The sequence below is a fragment of the Cyanistes caeruleus genome, chromosome 11 (genome assembly GCF_971803275.1).
Source record: "Cyanistes caeruleus chromosome 11, bCyaCae1.hap1.1, whole genome shotgun sequence".
NCBI lineage: Eukaryota > Metazoa > Chordata > Aves > Passeriformes > Paridae > Cyanistes > Cyanistes caeruleus.
The window spans coordinates 7,378,717-7,396,816 of record NC_141711.1 but is presented as its reverse complement, the minus strand read 5'-3'; the positions used below and the strand labels follow the sequence as shown (position 1 = coordinate 7,396,816).

Below are 18,100 nucleotides of genomic sequence, written 5' to 3'. Positions count from 1 at the left end.
TCTGTGGTCAGGCCTCAGGGCTGTGGAATTTCCGGGGTGCTTTTTTCGGGTTTGAGAACACAAAAAGCTGTCACAGGCCATAGGGTCACTGCTCATGACAGAGGCACTCACTCGAGGGTGTCCAACCACTGCTGTCTCAGGGAGGCACCGACGTGCGTTAGCAACGCTCAGCCAAGGAGCATCTCCTGAAGGCTGCACCCACACTCTCTCATTCAAAAAACTGAGCAGGGCTCACTATTTTGAAAGGTGGCAGGTGGAAGTGGGCTGTGTTTTTACCCAATAAATATTTTGTGTTTAAAAAAAAAAAAAAAGGGAGACATTTCCAGAGCAGAATCAAGCTGTTTCTCCAGCTCTGCTCTGCCTGACTGCCAGCAGAGCTATAAATTTCTATGTCCTTCAGTGCTCTTTGCTACCAGCCTGGTGACCACCCCAGCAAGGCTTTCCTAGGACTTCCTCTTGGAATTGCTGTCCTTCACATAAATATTTGTCACAGCTGAGGGAGAGGATAAAGAGGGCATGAACACACGTGTGCAGCAGTATGTGTGTGGGTCTCAAGTGGGTCTCAGCCCTCTGGAAAGAAAGGACCAGGTGGTGCTTGCAGTTTGTTCTTTGCTTTATATCTTGTGAGACTTGCTTTGTCAGGGAAGTCCTGGGAGGACTTCAGGGTGGGATTGAAGGCTCCAAGCATAATGAGGTCAAGGAATAAATATTTTTGTGCGCATGCCAGTGACAGACCTGCAGAGGCATCTGAATTGGTTTTGATAGACTGAGTACGACTTGAACACTCAACTACTACCCCTCAGTTCCTCTGAGGACTCAGGGCCAAGTAGCTGCACATATGAAGGGTGGGTAAGAAGAGGGAAAAGCTTCCTGTGTCGCTGGTCACAAAGCCATATTCCTGCCTAAGTCCTCAGAAGCAGCTTTTTCTGGCAATGTGCTTCCCTCTACCAGCAGCATAGAGCAAGTCAAAAATCAACTCTCCTGGGCTACAGTTAGGGTTAAAAATTCATTACTCTGGAGCATCAGGTGACTTCTCAACATGTAAATGGTGCTAAATGTGTGCATCCACCACCCATTCCTAAAGTGAAGCCCCTGCTAATGCCCCTGTTCCAAGGGGGGGGTGTTCCCAGGACAGCTGGGAAAGGTGGATGCTGAATGTGTAGGGTGTGGCCAGCCAGGTGGGACTGCACAGCACCCCCACAGCAGATGCTAAACTCTGACACAGAGGGAAGGGACCCAAAAATCCAGCACTGCAGGTGAATATGCTCCAGGCTCCATAACCCAGCCCAGTCTGGGACTCAACACCCCCTTCACAGGCAGTTCCAGAGGTCCCAATCTCCTCCCATATGTCCAGAGTGGGTCTCATGTCTTTTAGGTTCTGGAAGATGGTTTAGTTTAATAGTTCATTATGTCAGGAGGGCTCATCTAGGTAGGATGTTTTTCCATTTGCCCATCTATGTGTGAGGGATGAACATTTGTTCTGGTTCCCCAGGCTGGCAGCAAGTTGTTGTGTTTGGGGGTAAAGCACATCAGTTCTTCAAATGACTGAGACCTGGGCTACAGGAATCAGTTCTGGTGTGAATTGACTGATAGGAGGGAGGGACTGCAAAACCTCTCAGAAATCTCTGAGCCTAACAGAGAATCACAGAATGGATTGGGGTGGAAAGGACCTTAAAGATGATCTAGTTCCAACCCCCTGCCATGGGCAAGGACACCTTCCACTAGACCAGGCTGCTCAGAGCCCCTGACATTGAACGTTTTCAGGGATAGGGTATCCATGACCTCTCTGGGCAGCCACTTCAAGTGTGCTTCCATTAAACATGTTTTCCATCAAACCAGACTTTTATTTAATTTCAGCTCGGGGCTTGTCTCCGCCCTGTGTGTCTAAGTGCTGTTGCAGTTGGCTGTTTTGGGAGAAGTTAAAGAACAAACCGAGGCCTTTTGAAGGGAGGTGTTGGGTAAAGCTGATGGCCATATAAAAACAGGGGCTGAACCAGAGCAGACATAATTTAGATGTTGAGGGACAAATCACAGGACACAGAGTGCAGATAACAGTGGAAACAGCTGTGGCAGTCATAGCAGAAATGCCCTTGTACCTGGGGGACAGACACTGTGCTCCCAATCCTGACCTGGGGAGCAAATCAGGAAACCATCTTCTTAATTAATAAACTAAAGAACACCCATGAGAAAAGAAAATGCCTTTATTCTGTGAGGTTGGGGCTCTTACATCTCAGCTTGGTTTGGTTTTTTTTCTAAGGCAGACATAAAAAGACTCCATAATTTATTATTAGGACATCTGAATAGTTATTTATTGAGAAGCCACAGTTCTCACACTTTTACAACTGTCGGCTTGTATAAGGCAAAAAAAGCAAGATGGATCACTATTTTACACAGAAAGTAAAAGCTCTGGAGAAGGAACTGATGGACATGCAGTTACTGGTCAAAATGCAATGTACATGACATATATAAAAACCATTGTGAAACAGAGGAATTGTAAATTATGGTTACAATCTACTGAAATAAATATTCAATATATTATTATAAACACATTTGTAGAGTCTAAGATTGTAATTAAAGTTGTCTTTGTACATACACGGTTATTTGAAATTTAAACAAAAATGTAACATTTAGAGGAGCAAACGTCAACATAAAACAACTGCTTTGGACTTGTAATGTGGCATGATATATCCATAATGATAGGATTAATCTGGTGTGGCAATTAGAATGACTAATCCTTTGGGATGTAGTCTCTATGGAGTTAACTGCATATTGAAGGGAAGAGCCTGGTACATTAACAAGGATGCAGAATGATTCAAACGGCTGTCTGGGTTTGTTTGTTTTCTGGTTTTTAAATGAACAGAGAGAGAACAAAAAAATCATTTGTAATTGCCTGGTTTTTCTTTTAAAAACAAAGCTGTTTTTTTAATTAATTTTAAGCACTTGGCATCCACAGAAGAGAAAGAAATGAAAGGACTCGAGTCACTCATCTTCACAACAATTTACCATCAATGTATATACAGTACATTAATGAAGCATTGTTTAAACTTTAATAACAGGGACACACCTAGGATGTTTTCTATGTAGTTTTTCCATTAACAGTATTAAACAATGGTGCTCCATATTGCTTATGAACATATAGATATGAAATTAGGAAACTGATGAATCAAAGAGAGGTGCTAATCTTATTACCACACAGCTAACATGGCATTTGTATTGGTAAACTTCTCATGGGCATTTAGAGCTGACATAAAAATTCCTAATGTGGCTAACTGAGTTAAAGACGAGGTACATGCACGGATACCAGGCGACCCCCAGCCGGTGCTCCAGCTTCCCTAGTCGTCCTCTTCATCCTCCTCATCACTGTCCTTCATGGTGATTCCCTGGAGCCCCCCGCCCTCACTGACCGACGCCGTGGCCTCCTCTACCGTCAGCCGGTTCCGGATGGTCTCGTAGGTTTTGCTGTTCAGGGTGGAGTCCAGCACGCCTTGCAATCGGAAATCTCGGTACGTTTTCTAGAGCAGAGACAGACAGAGGTCAGGGCCAACACCAGCTCCGCTGCAGGAGCCCACCTGTGGGGCCACTAATGGGACAGGCTGGGAAATCCAGCCCTGGGGACATTTTGCATCACCTGGGAAGCACAGAGGCCACAGGGACATCCCTGCTGGCCACCACTCTGCCGTGGCAGAGCTCCCTTTAGGGCGCCTTGGGCAACAAATTACAGCTCTGTGACCCCAGCCCTGCCTTTGTGGGCCAGGCTGGGCAGCTTCAAAGCAGCTCAGGGGAGCTTTGAGTAGGGTGGGCTGGTGTCTAAAATGACATCAAAGCAATAAAAGGGCTCTGATCCAACTAACTTCCCTTGCTCCAGGATGTGTTCATCTGCCTCTAATGTCAGTTATTTCTCTTCAAGCAGCAGGATGCTTATCCCCAGTACCCACAGACACGATTACACATTCCCGGAATGCTCCATATTAAACAATCCTACCTGCAGCATAGGGATTAAATAAACTAAGTCCAGGATACTGGACAAAATTATTGATATATAAATATAAGCACGGGGCACATGTTTCTTAAATCTCCCTTTCTTCACCTCAATCTGGAATTGTATTTCCATGGTTTTCATACTTCCCTTTATATTACAATTAACATCTCTTATTTGAATTTATGTTTAAAAACTTCTCAACTCTGTGAGATAAAACTCTGGTCTCGTTGTTCATTTAATTCTGCTCTGTGCTCTGCATAGAAACTATTTACTGTTCTGCTATTTCAGAAAGTCCTTGGGTTTGTTATAGCTGCTTCTGAATGTAATATTGGTATAAATAAAGCACAAGGAAAAAAGCTTTCCTCAGCTAGCTGACAAGCAGGAATAATCTGTCTGTGCCTGTTGTTTTCAGTTATGAAAAGCACATTTAATGCATTTCAGTTTTAATTTATTCATGCCTTCAATGTGTTCACTGCACACAAGACCATAAACATTATAAAATACGAGACCAAAAAGCATTAGATAGAACCTAAAATGATCAAAAATATATTTACCCCCTTCTGTGATCTTATTATTTCATGTAAACCACTGTGATTTCACACTGAAATAATTATCATTAGTCCAAGGCACGCACACACACACATATACACATACACGTGCACTTAAGGAAAAAAAATGCTACTTTCAGGGTATGTTATCTCACCTTTGTGATCTCTTAGAGCTGATTATATACACCCATTGTAAAAGAAACAACTTCAATTAACTATGAGAACAACCTCATTTGCATTCTGACAATAATCACAACCCATAGCTGGGCTTAAATGTTTCTAGCAAAACAGCGTTAAAAACTTTTGGGTCAATTTAACCCATTTTAACACCACAGATCACTGGTGGTTTTTTCCACAAAAAGGCTTATTTTGGTGCACTTACTGTACAAGTAAGGTCAAATGGCAAGAGGCTTTGATTTTTGTTTTTAATGCAAGGAGTTACTTTGTTCTTATTTGCACACCTGTATTTTACATCCCTGTGCATTTAAAGCTCCTGTTTATCCAGTGCTACCTGCCACAGACACTGCTATCTTAATTCTTGTAAAGAATTTTAACAAATCCTTGATTTATCTGCCGGTGACAGTTTGCCTAAAGCAGGTGCCACACAGCTGCAGGCACACAGACAGGACAGCGAGGGGCCCTGGGCACACCTGGGGTGCTCACCTTTACTATCCTAATGAGAGTTTTCAGTTGGTAGATGTGGAGCTGCAGGTCCATGCGGTCTGTCAGCCAGGTGCACACGACACTCATGGAGCTGGTGTACCATTGCTGCAAGAGAGACACGACTTCTCCAGCACCCACTGACACCTGTGCCCCCAGCACCCCCCACACCCACCTCTGCCACCTGCCAGCCCGCTCCTGGGGGCCACAGACTGAGAGGGGAGACAGGCATCTGCTCTTACACAGAATTTCCATGCATGAGCTTGAAAATTTTAACAGCAACAATAACAACAACAACAAACTTATTAGGAGGGTAACGGCCACCAGTAGCACTGCAAGGTTTCGTAATCTGATTTTGCCATTGATGGCACTTGCCAGCAGTGATGTGTGTTTGGCTTGAACCATGTTTTAACCTGTTTCCCCCACAGTGAGAGCACAGTCCTCCCTTTAAGGATGTCAGTCCCACACTCAGGTTACTTACCATCTTCAAATTCAATCCTCAACAGCCACAGGATGAGTCTGGGTCCCCGAGGGTGAGTGGAGGGGAGGCTCATGCGGGGCAAGGTTTGGCTGAGGGGAAAGCACCTCATGCTGGTCTAAGCACCTACAGGTGCCTGCCCAGGCTGTGTGGGAAATGCTCTGGTTTCACCCTCACAGTTATGAAAGATGGAAAAGCAGCAAAGAAATCAGCTTGTTCAAAGCTGCTGAACTCACAGGGCCCCTCCAGGGGCTGAAATTGTGCTGTAGTCTGTGAAAAAGGCTCGCAGCAGTGTGGCAGCAGCCTGCCACTCCCGCAGTGCAGGAAGGCTCTGGTGGGCTGTGGATCAGAGTCCTGCACATCTGATGCCACACAGATGAGCAGCGAGCCCTCGAGAGGAGGAAAAGCAAAGGCTGGGGGGTGGGTGGGGAACCACAAAATCTCCCCAGGGTGCTCAGCACAAGGGGTGGCTACAAAGCAGGCAAAACCCCATCACACCTCTGTATGCACAGCTGCCCCCTTCTCGTGATCTCTCTTACATGCAGAGATCAAATCCCATACTGCAGACCAGATGCAAGTAATCTAGAACCAGCTAAAATACTAAAGAAACCCCACCAGACCAGTTTATGAAAATCCTGATAGAGCACTATCCAAATTAGTCTGGAATGCAGCTGCCTCCCAACGAGCCTAAAACCTCGCCCCAGTCCAAGTCAGGTCTTGCTGCCCCCTCGGGTCGGGGGTGTCTGACACAGAACATGCCCTTGTCCCGCTGGAGCAGCAGGGGAATGGAGACAACTGAACATTCTGTAACTGCAAAACTGAGGCCACTGATTTGTTACCCTCCATCCTTTGACACCGGCACCCACAAGGTGGCATACGGCTCACCAAAGCAAACAAATGAGTCTGATCTAAAACAGCCCTGCACCACAAAAATGCGTGCTCAACACACATCTCTGAACTGTGCAGCAGCACACCCGGGAGCTGCACAGGGAACAGCTTTCCCCCAACTCCAAAGATGTTCCTCTACTTTAATTTCTACACCACCTCTTTAAAAAATGGAGGGAATAGGAGATGAAAGAGTCACCGAAAAAATGGCACGTGGTGACCTCATGCTCAATGCTCACACCTTGTGCAACTTGTGACAGAGATTCTGCTGACCCTTCATCTCCAGACCACAAACCTGGCAAGAGCTTGGATGAGACTAATTGAGACTGGCAAGCAGGAGCTCTCAGCTGTCACCTGGGGTCCTGTGACGGGCTGAACAGTGAGTGAAGCAACCTGGGCAGCTGGTGTGGACCTGATGAGCATAGGAGACATGAAGGTCTGGTGGGCTTCATACCTTCCAATCCCTCAGACTAGTCTGAGAAGTCAGAGTGTCCCTGGGTATCCCCTTGGGGTCCCAGGTACCTTGACCCAGGACAGCCAGCAGCCAGCTGGTGGCTGAGTGGCACACAGCAACTGCTGTCACTGGGGGATCTGCCTGGGTTCCCATGAAATGCTGCACACCCACGTGGACAAAACAGAGAAATTGTTAATGTTCATAAAGCTGCTTTTCTGCAATCAGTGCTTAACTGAGTCATGCTCTTGGGTGACACTAGCTCTGAGCCAGGACTGTGCTGGTACATGGATGCCCAGGTCAGCCAAACACCTCCTTCCCCTTCTGCCACCTCTTCAGATCAGAACCCCCAGAGGAAGGGCACAACTGTGTGCTGCACATACACACCCTCCCCCTTCCCCTGCCACCTCCCTACATCTCCCTTCATCTGCTGGGTGCTTGTGTCAACTCTACATGAGATGAGAAGTCCCTGGCAGGGGCAGGTCCTGTCATTTCTGTCTGTCCCACACCACACACGCCCACATGGCTCTGTGATCCCAAACAGAAATTATAACCTCTGCCTGGAGGTTATTGGCAGGGTGACTTTACTGCTGCAAGACCTTCAGAGTAAGCAAAATTAAATGTTTTTCTGTGTTTCTGGAGGGCACTTTAACACTCTGGGTTCTGGGGAAGTGCAAAGTCCTTGGAACCAAATGTGAATTGCACCCCTCTCCTCTCGAGCAGCAGCTGACAAGAGCTCAGCCAGGCGTAGCGCTCGGCTGCATGAAAGGAGCTCTCTTTCTCAAAGCCAACTTACTCCTAAGACTTTCTGCTTTATGAGAAAAAGACAAAGTCTAATTCATTGATCTTGATACACAAAACCGTCACGTCACTTCATAGAGCACACACCAACTGCTGAATTTAAGCCCTGCATATTCATAAAAATAAGTTAGCCCATAAATTAAATGTTCCCTTTAGCTATCGCTAGTGTTGATGTGCTATAAGACGCATAAGCCCTCTGATTCATGACTAACCTACCAAAGAAGATAACATTTGCATATGACTATATTATTAAAAAAACAACAAAAAAGCCAAATGCTCCTAAACAGAAACGTATTCACCTCAGACAAAAGAGCACAGAGTGGTCCTGTGGGGACACTGGCCACCTTGCCTTCCCCAAGGGGGTCTGCCATTCCCTCAGGGGCAGTGGGGTTCATGCTGGGGACACAGGGTCCCCTTGGGGATCCAGCTCCAGCTTTGTGGCTTGTCCCCAAAGACAAAGTGCAGAGGCCACAGGCCAAATACTGAACTTTGGGGCTCTGCCAAGGGGTTTGCAACACATTTCAGGCACATTTCTGGAGCCACAGCACAGCTGTGGCATGAGCACACCAAATACCATAAATATATTTTCTGCTAAAAAGTCCTCATGACTGGTTGAAAAGAACAAATAGACCTCACTGATGGCCCAGGCCTATGGACAAAACCCCACATGTAACTCACTGCAGTACACACACATTACTGGTGCTGCTGGCATCCCTGTCCTCCACCTAGGGGACAATTTACACTCAGTCTGGGGCACAGGGCGAGGACAGGCTGTGGAGCCTGCATCCTTTTGGACACATGGTGGGTACCACTCATCCAGCAGGATGTCAGCAGGGAAGGCAGCAGGGCTCTAGCAGAGGCAAACCCCCATGGCTGCACACCATGAGCCAGCCCCAGCAGAGGAAATGCACTGCCAGAGCCCAGACACTGCAAGCAGGTACTGTATTTGTACAGAAAAGCATTTGATCCCTCTTTCAGGTTTATTTTCCTGTTCTCCTGTCTTTCACAGCAACCTTCATTGCTGGGTGCTAGGCTGGGTAGATGAGGTGGGCCATGGGCCACCTGGGATGCACCAGGATGGGCATTAGAAGAGCTGGAGCATTACAAGAGGTGCACTTCTATGGATACTGATCCAACACCCCAACCAGCTTGAGCAATAAGCTTCCTTTTTCCCCAGCCCTCTGCCTTAATTTTTTTTTTTTTTGAATGCAAAAACATGATCAATAAGTTCCTGAAATAGCAAGTTTGTCTCTGAATACATAAATTGTAGAAATTGGTATGAATAAATCTGCAAGTAGCACACTGAATGTGGCACATTTTATCAAAACCCAGCCCTGTGCTGGGTTCCTGTGCTTTCTGGGAGGTGGTGTCATTACACACACCCAGGAACATCTGCAAACCCCCGTTCTCTTTGGTGTGAGCTGAATGGAAGCATGACCTCCTGTTCCTTGCCATGAACCTTCAGTTCACACTCATATTTTACATGTTACAGGAAGCCACAGCTCACCCCAGGAGTGCTGCAAACAGAATCTCGTAAGCCAGATGCAACACTGCTTCTTAAGGCACCTGAAGGAGCTGTATTCTTCATTCAAAAGCTTACATACTAGTAGCTTAAGGTCACTTCAGCTTTTGTAAAGAGTGGGACAAAACCAGGAATGCTTATAGGGCTGGGTTGTCAGCAGGGTAGCAGAGGGATTACAAGGAACCTGTGACTCTGCCTCTTTCTGCCTTTACTGGTAGTTTTTTTGTGTGTGAACAAGTGCCATACAACAGATTGAGGCTGGTATAAAGGCCTGGGACTGTGCAAGAGCACCCTGCTGAGCCTCAGCTGTGCTTGCAATTAGCAATAGGCATGAAATGATTATTGTTGTGGTGGCTGATGGCAATCTGAAGTGACAAGTTTTATGGGGGAAGTTGTAGTAGGGATGTTCAGCAAGTTTCTGCAAACCATTAATCGAAGGCTGCAGCACAGTTTAGTCAAAGCTATTTTATGTCATTCCAAAGGTCTCACAAGGATGCTGAAAGAATATTTTTCTGCTCTCGGTGCCTTGGAACAGAGTTTTTCTAGGTCAGGGATTCTTTACTGCCCTATTTAGTGTCAAAAATACCCATTTGCCTCAAATTAGCAGAAAGCTTGTAGTTAAGGGCTAGAGATTAGGCATACAAAATTACTCAGCAGGTGACTGCTGGGTGGATTTGGGGTTGAGAAGTCTTTAAAACTGACTACAAGACATTATATACTTCTGACAAAAGAACATAGTAATCCTACCTGCTTGCTTTAACCACTGTTGTTTGTCTATTATTATGTGCTTTAATGCTCATAAGAGCAAAACTACTGGTGATACTACTCAATTACCATAGTAACTCTCCCCTATGACCTCTCATTTCAGTACTCGCTTTCCAACCAGAACCAATCCAAGCAGGGCAAATCTATTTAAAACTGTGACACACACTGCACAAAGAGGCTCCAAATGCTGGCTGGCTCCCTCTCTTTGTCCAGGACATGGGCTTGTTTTGAAGCTGCTGAAAGGCAGCTTTGAAATGAACCCTTGAATTCAAGGTGTTTCAAAGACGAGGAACTGGATGCTGGGCAGACGCCACCACAGCATCCCTGAGCCAGCCAGCACGAAGTGAGGGGAACCACAGAGGTGGGAAGGGTGAGAGGAAGAGACTGACTGTGAGTCTTCCCAAAGGAAAACTGAACCTGCTCTCAGGCAACAGCTCAAAGCAATTTTATCAGCCAGGAAAAAAAAAAAAAAATATAGATAAAATTACCAACTCTTTGTTTCTGGCATTTGCATCCCTATCCAATGGGCCAGAAGCTCAGCTGGTGGAAGGCACAGTGGGGTTGTGATGATTTACAACTGCTGACAGTAGGTGACAGCTGACAGAGCCGTGTCCATCCCAGTCCTGGGTGGCCTTGAGATCAAATTGGGTATTCGGCGTTGTCACATGTATTCACGGCAGCCACCTCCCCTGAGCAGGTGTCATCTCCACAGGGAAGGCAGGGATGCAGCCACAGCAGCACAGGGACATGCTGTCTGGGGACCAGCCCTGTGCACACAGCTGCCAGTGTTAGAGGAGGACTTGCATGGAGAGTGGGAACTCTTCAGGAGCAGCCTGCCAGCCCCAGGCACCACGGTCCTTCCTTCACTCTCGGTGTGCTCACTAGCACAGCCAGGATTGTACACCAGAAATGGCTTCAGCCCTGCAACCCAAAGCCCAGATTGCCCTGTGACAGTCATGGAAGGATCATTCTTGTCCATTCAGCCTTCTGTGGCCACCAAAGTGCTCCTCTCCACCTTCCCTCAACGTTTCTTTCACTGTTGGTTCCCGGCAGTCATTGCTGCTCCAAAAACTTTGTAAAGATGGCAAGTCCAAAGCACAGGGCCTCACAGTAAATGCAATCTATTCTTGTCTATCAGAAATAAAGAGATGTTCCCAGCATGGACATACATAGCAGCTTATGCAATCCCTTTTCCAAAGGCCAGCTGTGCTGGGATGCTGGATGTGGATGGATGTGGACACTGGTAGCATGGAGCGTGACTCAGCCTGCTCCCAAGCACTGCTAGCAAAGTCTTGGCCAGGCTGGCAGAGCTGAGCCCAGTTGTTTTTAAGGCTGTTCTGGAAACCTGAGTTTTGTGTTGCTGCAGAAGATATGCAGCTGTGCCCCAGGCTGGGAGAGTGGGCATAGAGCAGAGACAGGTGACACAAATGTGTCTGAAACGCTTGAGTTAAGATAGGTGGCTCTGGAGGAGGAGGTGGCAGAGCCGAGGTGGGTGAAGAGCCACAGGTACTCAAGCACAAACATCATTCTGGTCCCCAGTGTCAGTGAGGAGACTGAGATGGACCTTCTGCCACACAATGAAGAAGGAATGGTAAGCAGAGACCTGCCCATGCAGCAAACTCCATCCCATCCATTTGTCACTTTCTTTGCTGCTGCTCTGGGTATTATTTCACAGAGCCCAGCCGATGGGCTCCCCTGCCCTGTCCTTCACTGGGGACCACAGAATCACCCAAAGGCAGCTCAGCATTTGGAGCTATAAAACCTCCTCCAGCACAGAGGGCCAAACCTGCAGTGGGCTCAGGGCTGAACCTCCAGGCAAAGAGCATCTGGCTCGGTCGTGTCCTGGCCGCAGCCATGGGTGGCACCAATAATGACCCAGTGACTCTTTGGATTTACACCTGCCAAGGATTTGGATCATTCCCCCAAGCTGGGCAGGGCACAGGGCTCAGGGCACTGAGAACGACATTGCTGTGAGTGCCCAGGTTTTCCAGAAGAACAGAAATTGGTGTGACATTGCCCATGTTACAGAAATAAGTTTAGCGGCTGTGGCTCTCGGAGCACACAGCTAACCATAAAATAAGCAATGAGTTAATATTGCAGGCATTGATCAGCTAGTCTTACAATTAATGCTTCCAATAAAAAAAAAAAAAGCTCCCCTTTTATTCAACAGAATAAGAAATTAAACACTTGAGGGCTCATTCTAAAGAATGAATGAAATTGAATAAGCTACCTAGCACTTGAGATTCCCAGCGAGTGCTTGAATAGAGCAAACCTCCTGAGTTGAATGGATTGCCTTTTGGGACCAATTTGTCTCTTTTCACTCTTTATTCCTCCTTTTTTGCTGACAGATGTACAAAGGCGGAACTGCGCTGTGCAGCTTAGCTACATGCACCCACAGCAGCTGTCACTTTTGTCGAGCAAGTTAATCAAGCAAATGCCACCATATCCCACTTTCTATAAGGAACAACATGTTATAGACAGTAGTCTTGGGAGACGGGGAGGGAGGGAGAGAGACTTTATTTTAACTTTGAGTAGCTGGTATTTTTTTTTTTTTTCCCCTCTGTGTGTAAAAAAAAAAAAAAAAGAGAAAAAAAGAAACAGCTAAACCTGGTAGCACAAGCTGACACTTTTGTTTTCCCGTGGAACAAATATTTAATATGATTTTAACTCTAATTTGTACTAGAAGGAGAGCTGTCTGGTTTTAATTAAATTTAAGGAACTTAGGGGAACACAGTTAAAAAAAGAAATAGAAGCTTTTTGTTTGCATTAACGCTTGTTGATAATAATATATTGATTGTCAATTGCTAAGCCCAAAAGATTAGTGTAGTAAATACTATTATCTGAATGCCACAAGTGAAGTGCTAGCTTCCCGTCCCTGCTTTTCCTTTTGTGAAGCACTTTGAATCACTGGTTGTTATTTATACATTTTCTTTGATAAAACCAACTTGTGTGGCTGATTTTTTTTTTTTTTTAAACCCTGCCTCATTAAGTGTATAATAGCATTTACGTGTGGGGCTTTCTGCTTTTTAGCCTTTCAAGCTTAAGCTTATATTCCTCTCTCACAACCATGTTTCAAAACTTGGGATGTTCACAAACAATTGGATACACACCAATATTGTATATATCAGATGCTCTCTTGCTATTGCCAAAGACTAGAAAATAACAGAACATTATCCATAAAGAGTAAATAAATAGTTATCGTCCTGCTATGCTGCTGAATGCCAGATAATAATGCTGTCCGGTCATTAGGCAGCTTTTCTATGGCACATAATTCTTTAAGTTAGGTAAGAAAAGCCAACATCAAAAATAAGTCTGTCGGTGCAGCTCCACAGAGCACACGGCAGAGCACTGGCAGGGTTCAGGCAGCCCTCGGGTTACTAGTAGGAAGGTGATTCACCCCCAAATTCTGACCCTTTGGAAAGTATCTTTCAGAAAACAAATCTAAGTTTTGGTGACAGTTTGCACTGTGCTAATTTAACTCCTCTGCAGGGTCTTTGCCTTGGTGTGTTCAGGAACTGCGTGCATGAACCGTCGGTGTTGGGGATTTGTGACTCCCTTGCCAAACTGGGGACCCCATGTCTGCACCTCGTCCCTGTGAGCGAAGCCTCTGTAAGCCGTGCTCAGCAGGGCTCTGGGCAAGTGCTCCTCACAGCAGCCAGCATGACCCTCATTTTCAGAATGAAACCTCCCTATAAGACTCCACGTTAAATTCTAGAGATCTGGCAAAGTACTAGCAATTTGATAAAAATCTCCGAAAGCCTCGGGCTCTTTTTTTTTTTTTCTCTTTTTTTAATTTATTTTTTTTTTTAAATAAAATTTTGACCTTGATCTACCAGAACCTTGTGAATTAGTCTGGAGTCTCCCAGGTCACACTCACACTGAGCTATTACTGAAGTACTTCTTTTCCTGGTATTTTATGTACCACTATAATGCTATCACTGCAAGTACACACAGCGTGTTCTTCAACATCCACCCTGGAGCTGTGAATTCTGGATGCCTTTTACTCTATTTTATATTCCTTAACTACGAAATTTCATTCTTGTTGACAACGTACCAATACGAGGAAGTTACAAAGTCAAAGGGTCTTGATATGAAAATAATTTGTATTATTATTTAATAAAGTCACAGTCCCTAACGTTGCCTAATAGGGTTAAGCTGCTAGCCAGAGCAACTCATCATCTGTCTAGGATGCAAATGGCATCACCGAATTACATTATTTTTTTCTCCCCCCCCCCCCCTTTTCCCAAAAATAAACCACAAAACAACTTCGAATCGCGTAAGAGCTCTGCCTTCCAACGGGGAAGAGCATTCAGCAGGAACGCGGCGCGCAGACCCCAGCGCGTGGAAGTGCGGCACGCTCTTTGCAGTACATATGGCACCTGAGAGCACCCACTGCTCGGGGATCTCGGCTCCAGGGTGTGCTCAGGCTGCCGCCTCACCCGGAATTGCCCGCAGCTTGGACCCGGCGGGGCTCTGCAGGTCGGTGCCACAGGTGTTAATGGGAAGGAGGCCGGGGCTCCCAGGGGTACTGCTGGTGCTGGTGGGATAAATTCCCTGCTTGCCAAAGGGCCACAGCCCCACCTGTGTGCTCCCTGCTGCAAGTTTCTCTCTGCTCTTAACCCAAAATTTAATTCCTTTTCAGGGAATACAGGGAGGGTCAATATCTTTTGTGTTGGTGGGGCCAAGGTCCACAACAAACACATATGCCCGAGAAGCTCATCCCTAATAGCCCCTGCTCTCGGGGCTGCACAAACCAGTAACACCTACACCTGTCCTGTGCAGCTGTGACTCCACAGGCCACGGTGGGTGTTTGTTTGTGCCAACCCTCAGTGGCTTCGCAGGCTATGTGTGCACTCTCAGCACACAGGCAAAGGCTTCCCACAGCAGGGACACAGCCAGAAAGGGATCTGCAACACTACTGCTCCTTCAGGGGGGAGGAACAATTCTGATACTCAGGATATGATGCCTTGTACTCATTCAGGTGGCCCTGATCTGTATGTCAGGGTGGTCTGCTCTGCTAGCCAGACACCAAAGTCTCTGCCTAGCAGAAAGCCATACACCCATCCCCGGCAGAAGTGATGGGTGAATGTGCCAATGACACCCTTTCTGCCCTGGGGGGAATCTCATGGAAAAAGTAACTGCAGTGCTGGCTCCTCTCTTCCTACAGCCAGGGATATCCTGGTCCCAATCTGCTGGGGTTTGCTGTGAGCAAACACCAACGCCAGCCCACGCATAGATCATCTCAGAATCCTTCCAGAGTGCTGCTGCACTCTGAGGAGGGCAGACCTGCCAGACCATGTGCCTCCACGGGTGGAGGGCAGCAGGCAGAGAAAACTGCAGGGGAGACCCCTGTGCAGACAACTTGTCTATGGCAGGGGGTACAGGAGTTGGTGCTCATGGTGATCTGGGAAGGGAGCCCCAAATTCCTCTCCCATCCACAATGTCCTCAAACCAGGGACATCCCATACTTAAACCTGTTGGGTTTGCAGGCTGACTGCCTCAGCAGGTGCCTCATTTCCCCTCTGAGACAGTCCTAATCCTGTTTATACACTGAATTACACGCCTCCAGGAAATGCTCCCTTTAGGTAACAGGTAAAGGCTGTCCTGGCTACATGAACCCCTGAACTGGAAGACCCTGCCTATCCAGGCTGCGCTGGCATGGAGCATCCCATATCCCTGCACACAGACTGGGGGCCTGGGCACACCACCAGGTGGGCTCTGGGTGCTGAGCTCTCTCTCCTTCTCTGCAGATACAGCTCTGCAAAGTGCACAGCATTCACTAGGAACTGCCAAATTAAATCCCCAAAAACCTGCTGCTTTGCAGGAATTTGCAGACCTCCCTTTTCCTAAATGAAAGAGCTTCTGCATAAGAACCTATAACGGCGCACAAACAGAAAACCACTTCTGTATGGATGCTTGTTCTCAAATACATTTTTAACCTATAAAATATTCTCTGCTTATTTCCATTTTTCAAAAAAGAAATGAAGTTGACATGTTAAAATCTGAGTTTCTATATAAAGCAGCCGAGTAAAACACAATATCTGCACAACTGCTATTTTTCTGTCCTGATTCCAAAGCCCTGTTAGTGTGAGGCAGTGATGATAAAACTGGCTGCACACTTGTTCAGAAAGATGCACAGCAATGCATGCTAGAGAATACTTTCATTATACTTGTTTATCAGTTTAAATTGGAAGCTGTCATGAAGTGGGACTTGATAAACTTTATCTGCTTCCTTTATAGCCTGCATATTCCAAAAAAAGTATCTAGAGGCTGCCTGGACATCTCGGCCCTGACTGCAGCAGCTCTCCTGGTGTCCTTCCTGGGGTTAAACACCGGACACAGCGCGCTCCCTGCCCGAGTCCCACCAGGCATTTTTGAATGCTGATATCATACATCCAGGGCGAGGCTTAAGGGAGCACCAGGAAAGGAAAGAGCCGCAGATCAAGAGAAACAAAATGACCTGGGACGGCTAATCTGGCACGCACCGCTGGCTGGCGCGGGCTGAGCAGCGATTGTGTGGGGCTGGGATGCAGGGGGAGAAAAGGAAAAGATGGATTGAAGGCGCTGCTGGAAATCAGACAATCCGTCATTGTCCGCGCATTGTCTCCCCTGTGTGCACCGAGAGCTCCTTTGGGCAAAGGCTCTTTGCAGAGCCTGGAGGGAGGGAGCAAAGCCGCCGGCTCGACCCACGGGCTGGGGTCAGCCCCGCACACCTGCGGGCACCGGGGCGCCCCGGCCCTTCCCACGCTCCTCGCACCCCTGGACGCAGCTGGGACCCCCATGAGCCGCGGCCCACCAGCCACCTCCAGGCTCTCCTCCCTGCTGACCCACGGGACTCAGCTCCAATTAGCTACAGCCTCTTAAACTCAGCTGGAAGGCCGAGAGCACCGTGTAACTCGTCCGCAGAGAGCTCCTGGTCAGAGGCTGCTCGGAAAAAGGCCCTCTCTGGATGGAGGATTCCATGCTCCTGCTTCCCCAAAACCCTGGCTACTCACATCTACCAGGAAATAAATGATCTTCTGCTCAGTGCCAGCCCCAAAACACAAATCTCTGACGCTCAAAAGCACGGTGCAGATGATGTTAGCAAGCCTATGCTGACCTTAACGTAACGGAGCAATCAGTCTGCCTTCTTAGAATGATTAATGGAAAATCTCCTCTGGAAAAGAAATCAAATTAACTGTCTTCAACCAAATGTCTACTGGAACACGAAAAGCTGTTCTGATAAAGACATTTAGGAGGGGAAAAAACCCCTTTCAAGCATGTAAAATCCAGTGACAGATCTAGGATTTATTTTATTAAGACTCTCCCTAAAATAAATTAAATGGAACCTACTTAAATGAGCACTTCAGGAAAGAAGCCTTGCTGAGGGGGAGCCGGGAGGCCATGTGCCCAGTGCATGCCTGGGCCGTGTGAAGCTAACAGAGGGGAATATCAGAGGACAAGGGTTGGCTCTGAGTGGTGTCAGTGCTAAGCTCCTCTCTCCACTCCCGTGTGACTCCAAGAGGACACAGTGTACTCTATGCCCTCTCTGCACAAAGAGAATTCATCCCCAAGAAGACACACTGACAACTGCCACCATGATTTTATGTTTTTTCCCAGCAAAAGTCCTGCAGTGAGATCAGTTCCAGGTCCAGGTCTGAGCCTTGCCAAGCCAGCAAAGGGCAGCAAAAGCTGCATGGCCCCAGCTCCTCCAAAGACGCACAGGGAAGGAAAAGTAAGCTGTGTTCCCTTGAGATCAATGTGCCTAATTGTCTGCATTTCACAACTCACTCTGGAAGGGGAGAGAAGGGAAAAAAAAAAGCAAAAAACAACGCAGAAGAAATAGCTCCGTGGAGGCCATATCAGGATGGGAGTGGGAGAGAGTTAGTGCCCTAATGAGCAGTCTAGCTGCGTGGGAGGGAAACAGGTTGTTGTCTGTCTAAGAGAAAGCGGTGAGTGTGGCTACAAGCAGATACGAGATGGGAGCCCTGCGCGCAGCCTGATATCCGTTCTTCCCCTGATCCCGCAACCC

The 18,100-nt window shown here is 47.2% G+C and overlaps 1 protein-coding gene across 16 annotated transcripts in view; it reads right to left on the bottom strand.

Annotated features, from left to right (window-relative positions):
- Nucleotides 1-2,183: 2,183 nt before the first annotated feature.
- CADPS (calcium dependent secretion activator) overlaps nucleotides 2,184-18,100 on the bottom strand; it is a 206,313-nt gene continuing 190,396 nt past the window's right edge. For 14 of the 16 annotated variants that reach the window (XM_086846973.1, XM_086846974.1, XM_086846981.1 and 11 more), the window contains 2 exons: nucleotides 5,191-5,295; nucleotides 2,184-3,512 (listed from right to left, as the gene is read on the bottom strand). In XM_086846973.1, coding sequence (XP_086703099.1) covers nucleotides 3,333-3,512; nucleotides 5,191-5,295 — 285 coding nt within the window. In that variant the 3' untranslated portion in view covers nucleotides 2,184-3,332. The remainder of the gene's footprint in view (nucleotides 3,513-5,190; nucleotides 5,296-18,100) is intronic. The other 2 variants (XM_086846989.1, XM_086846987.1) reach the window with 2 other exon arrangements.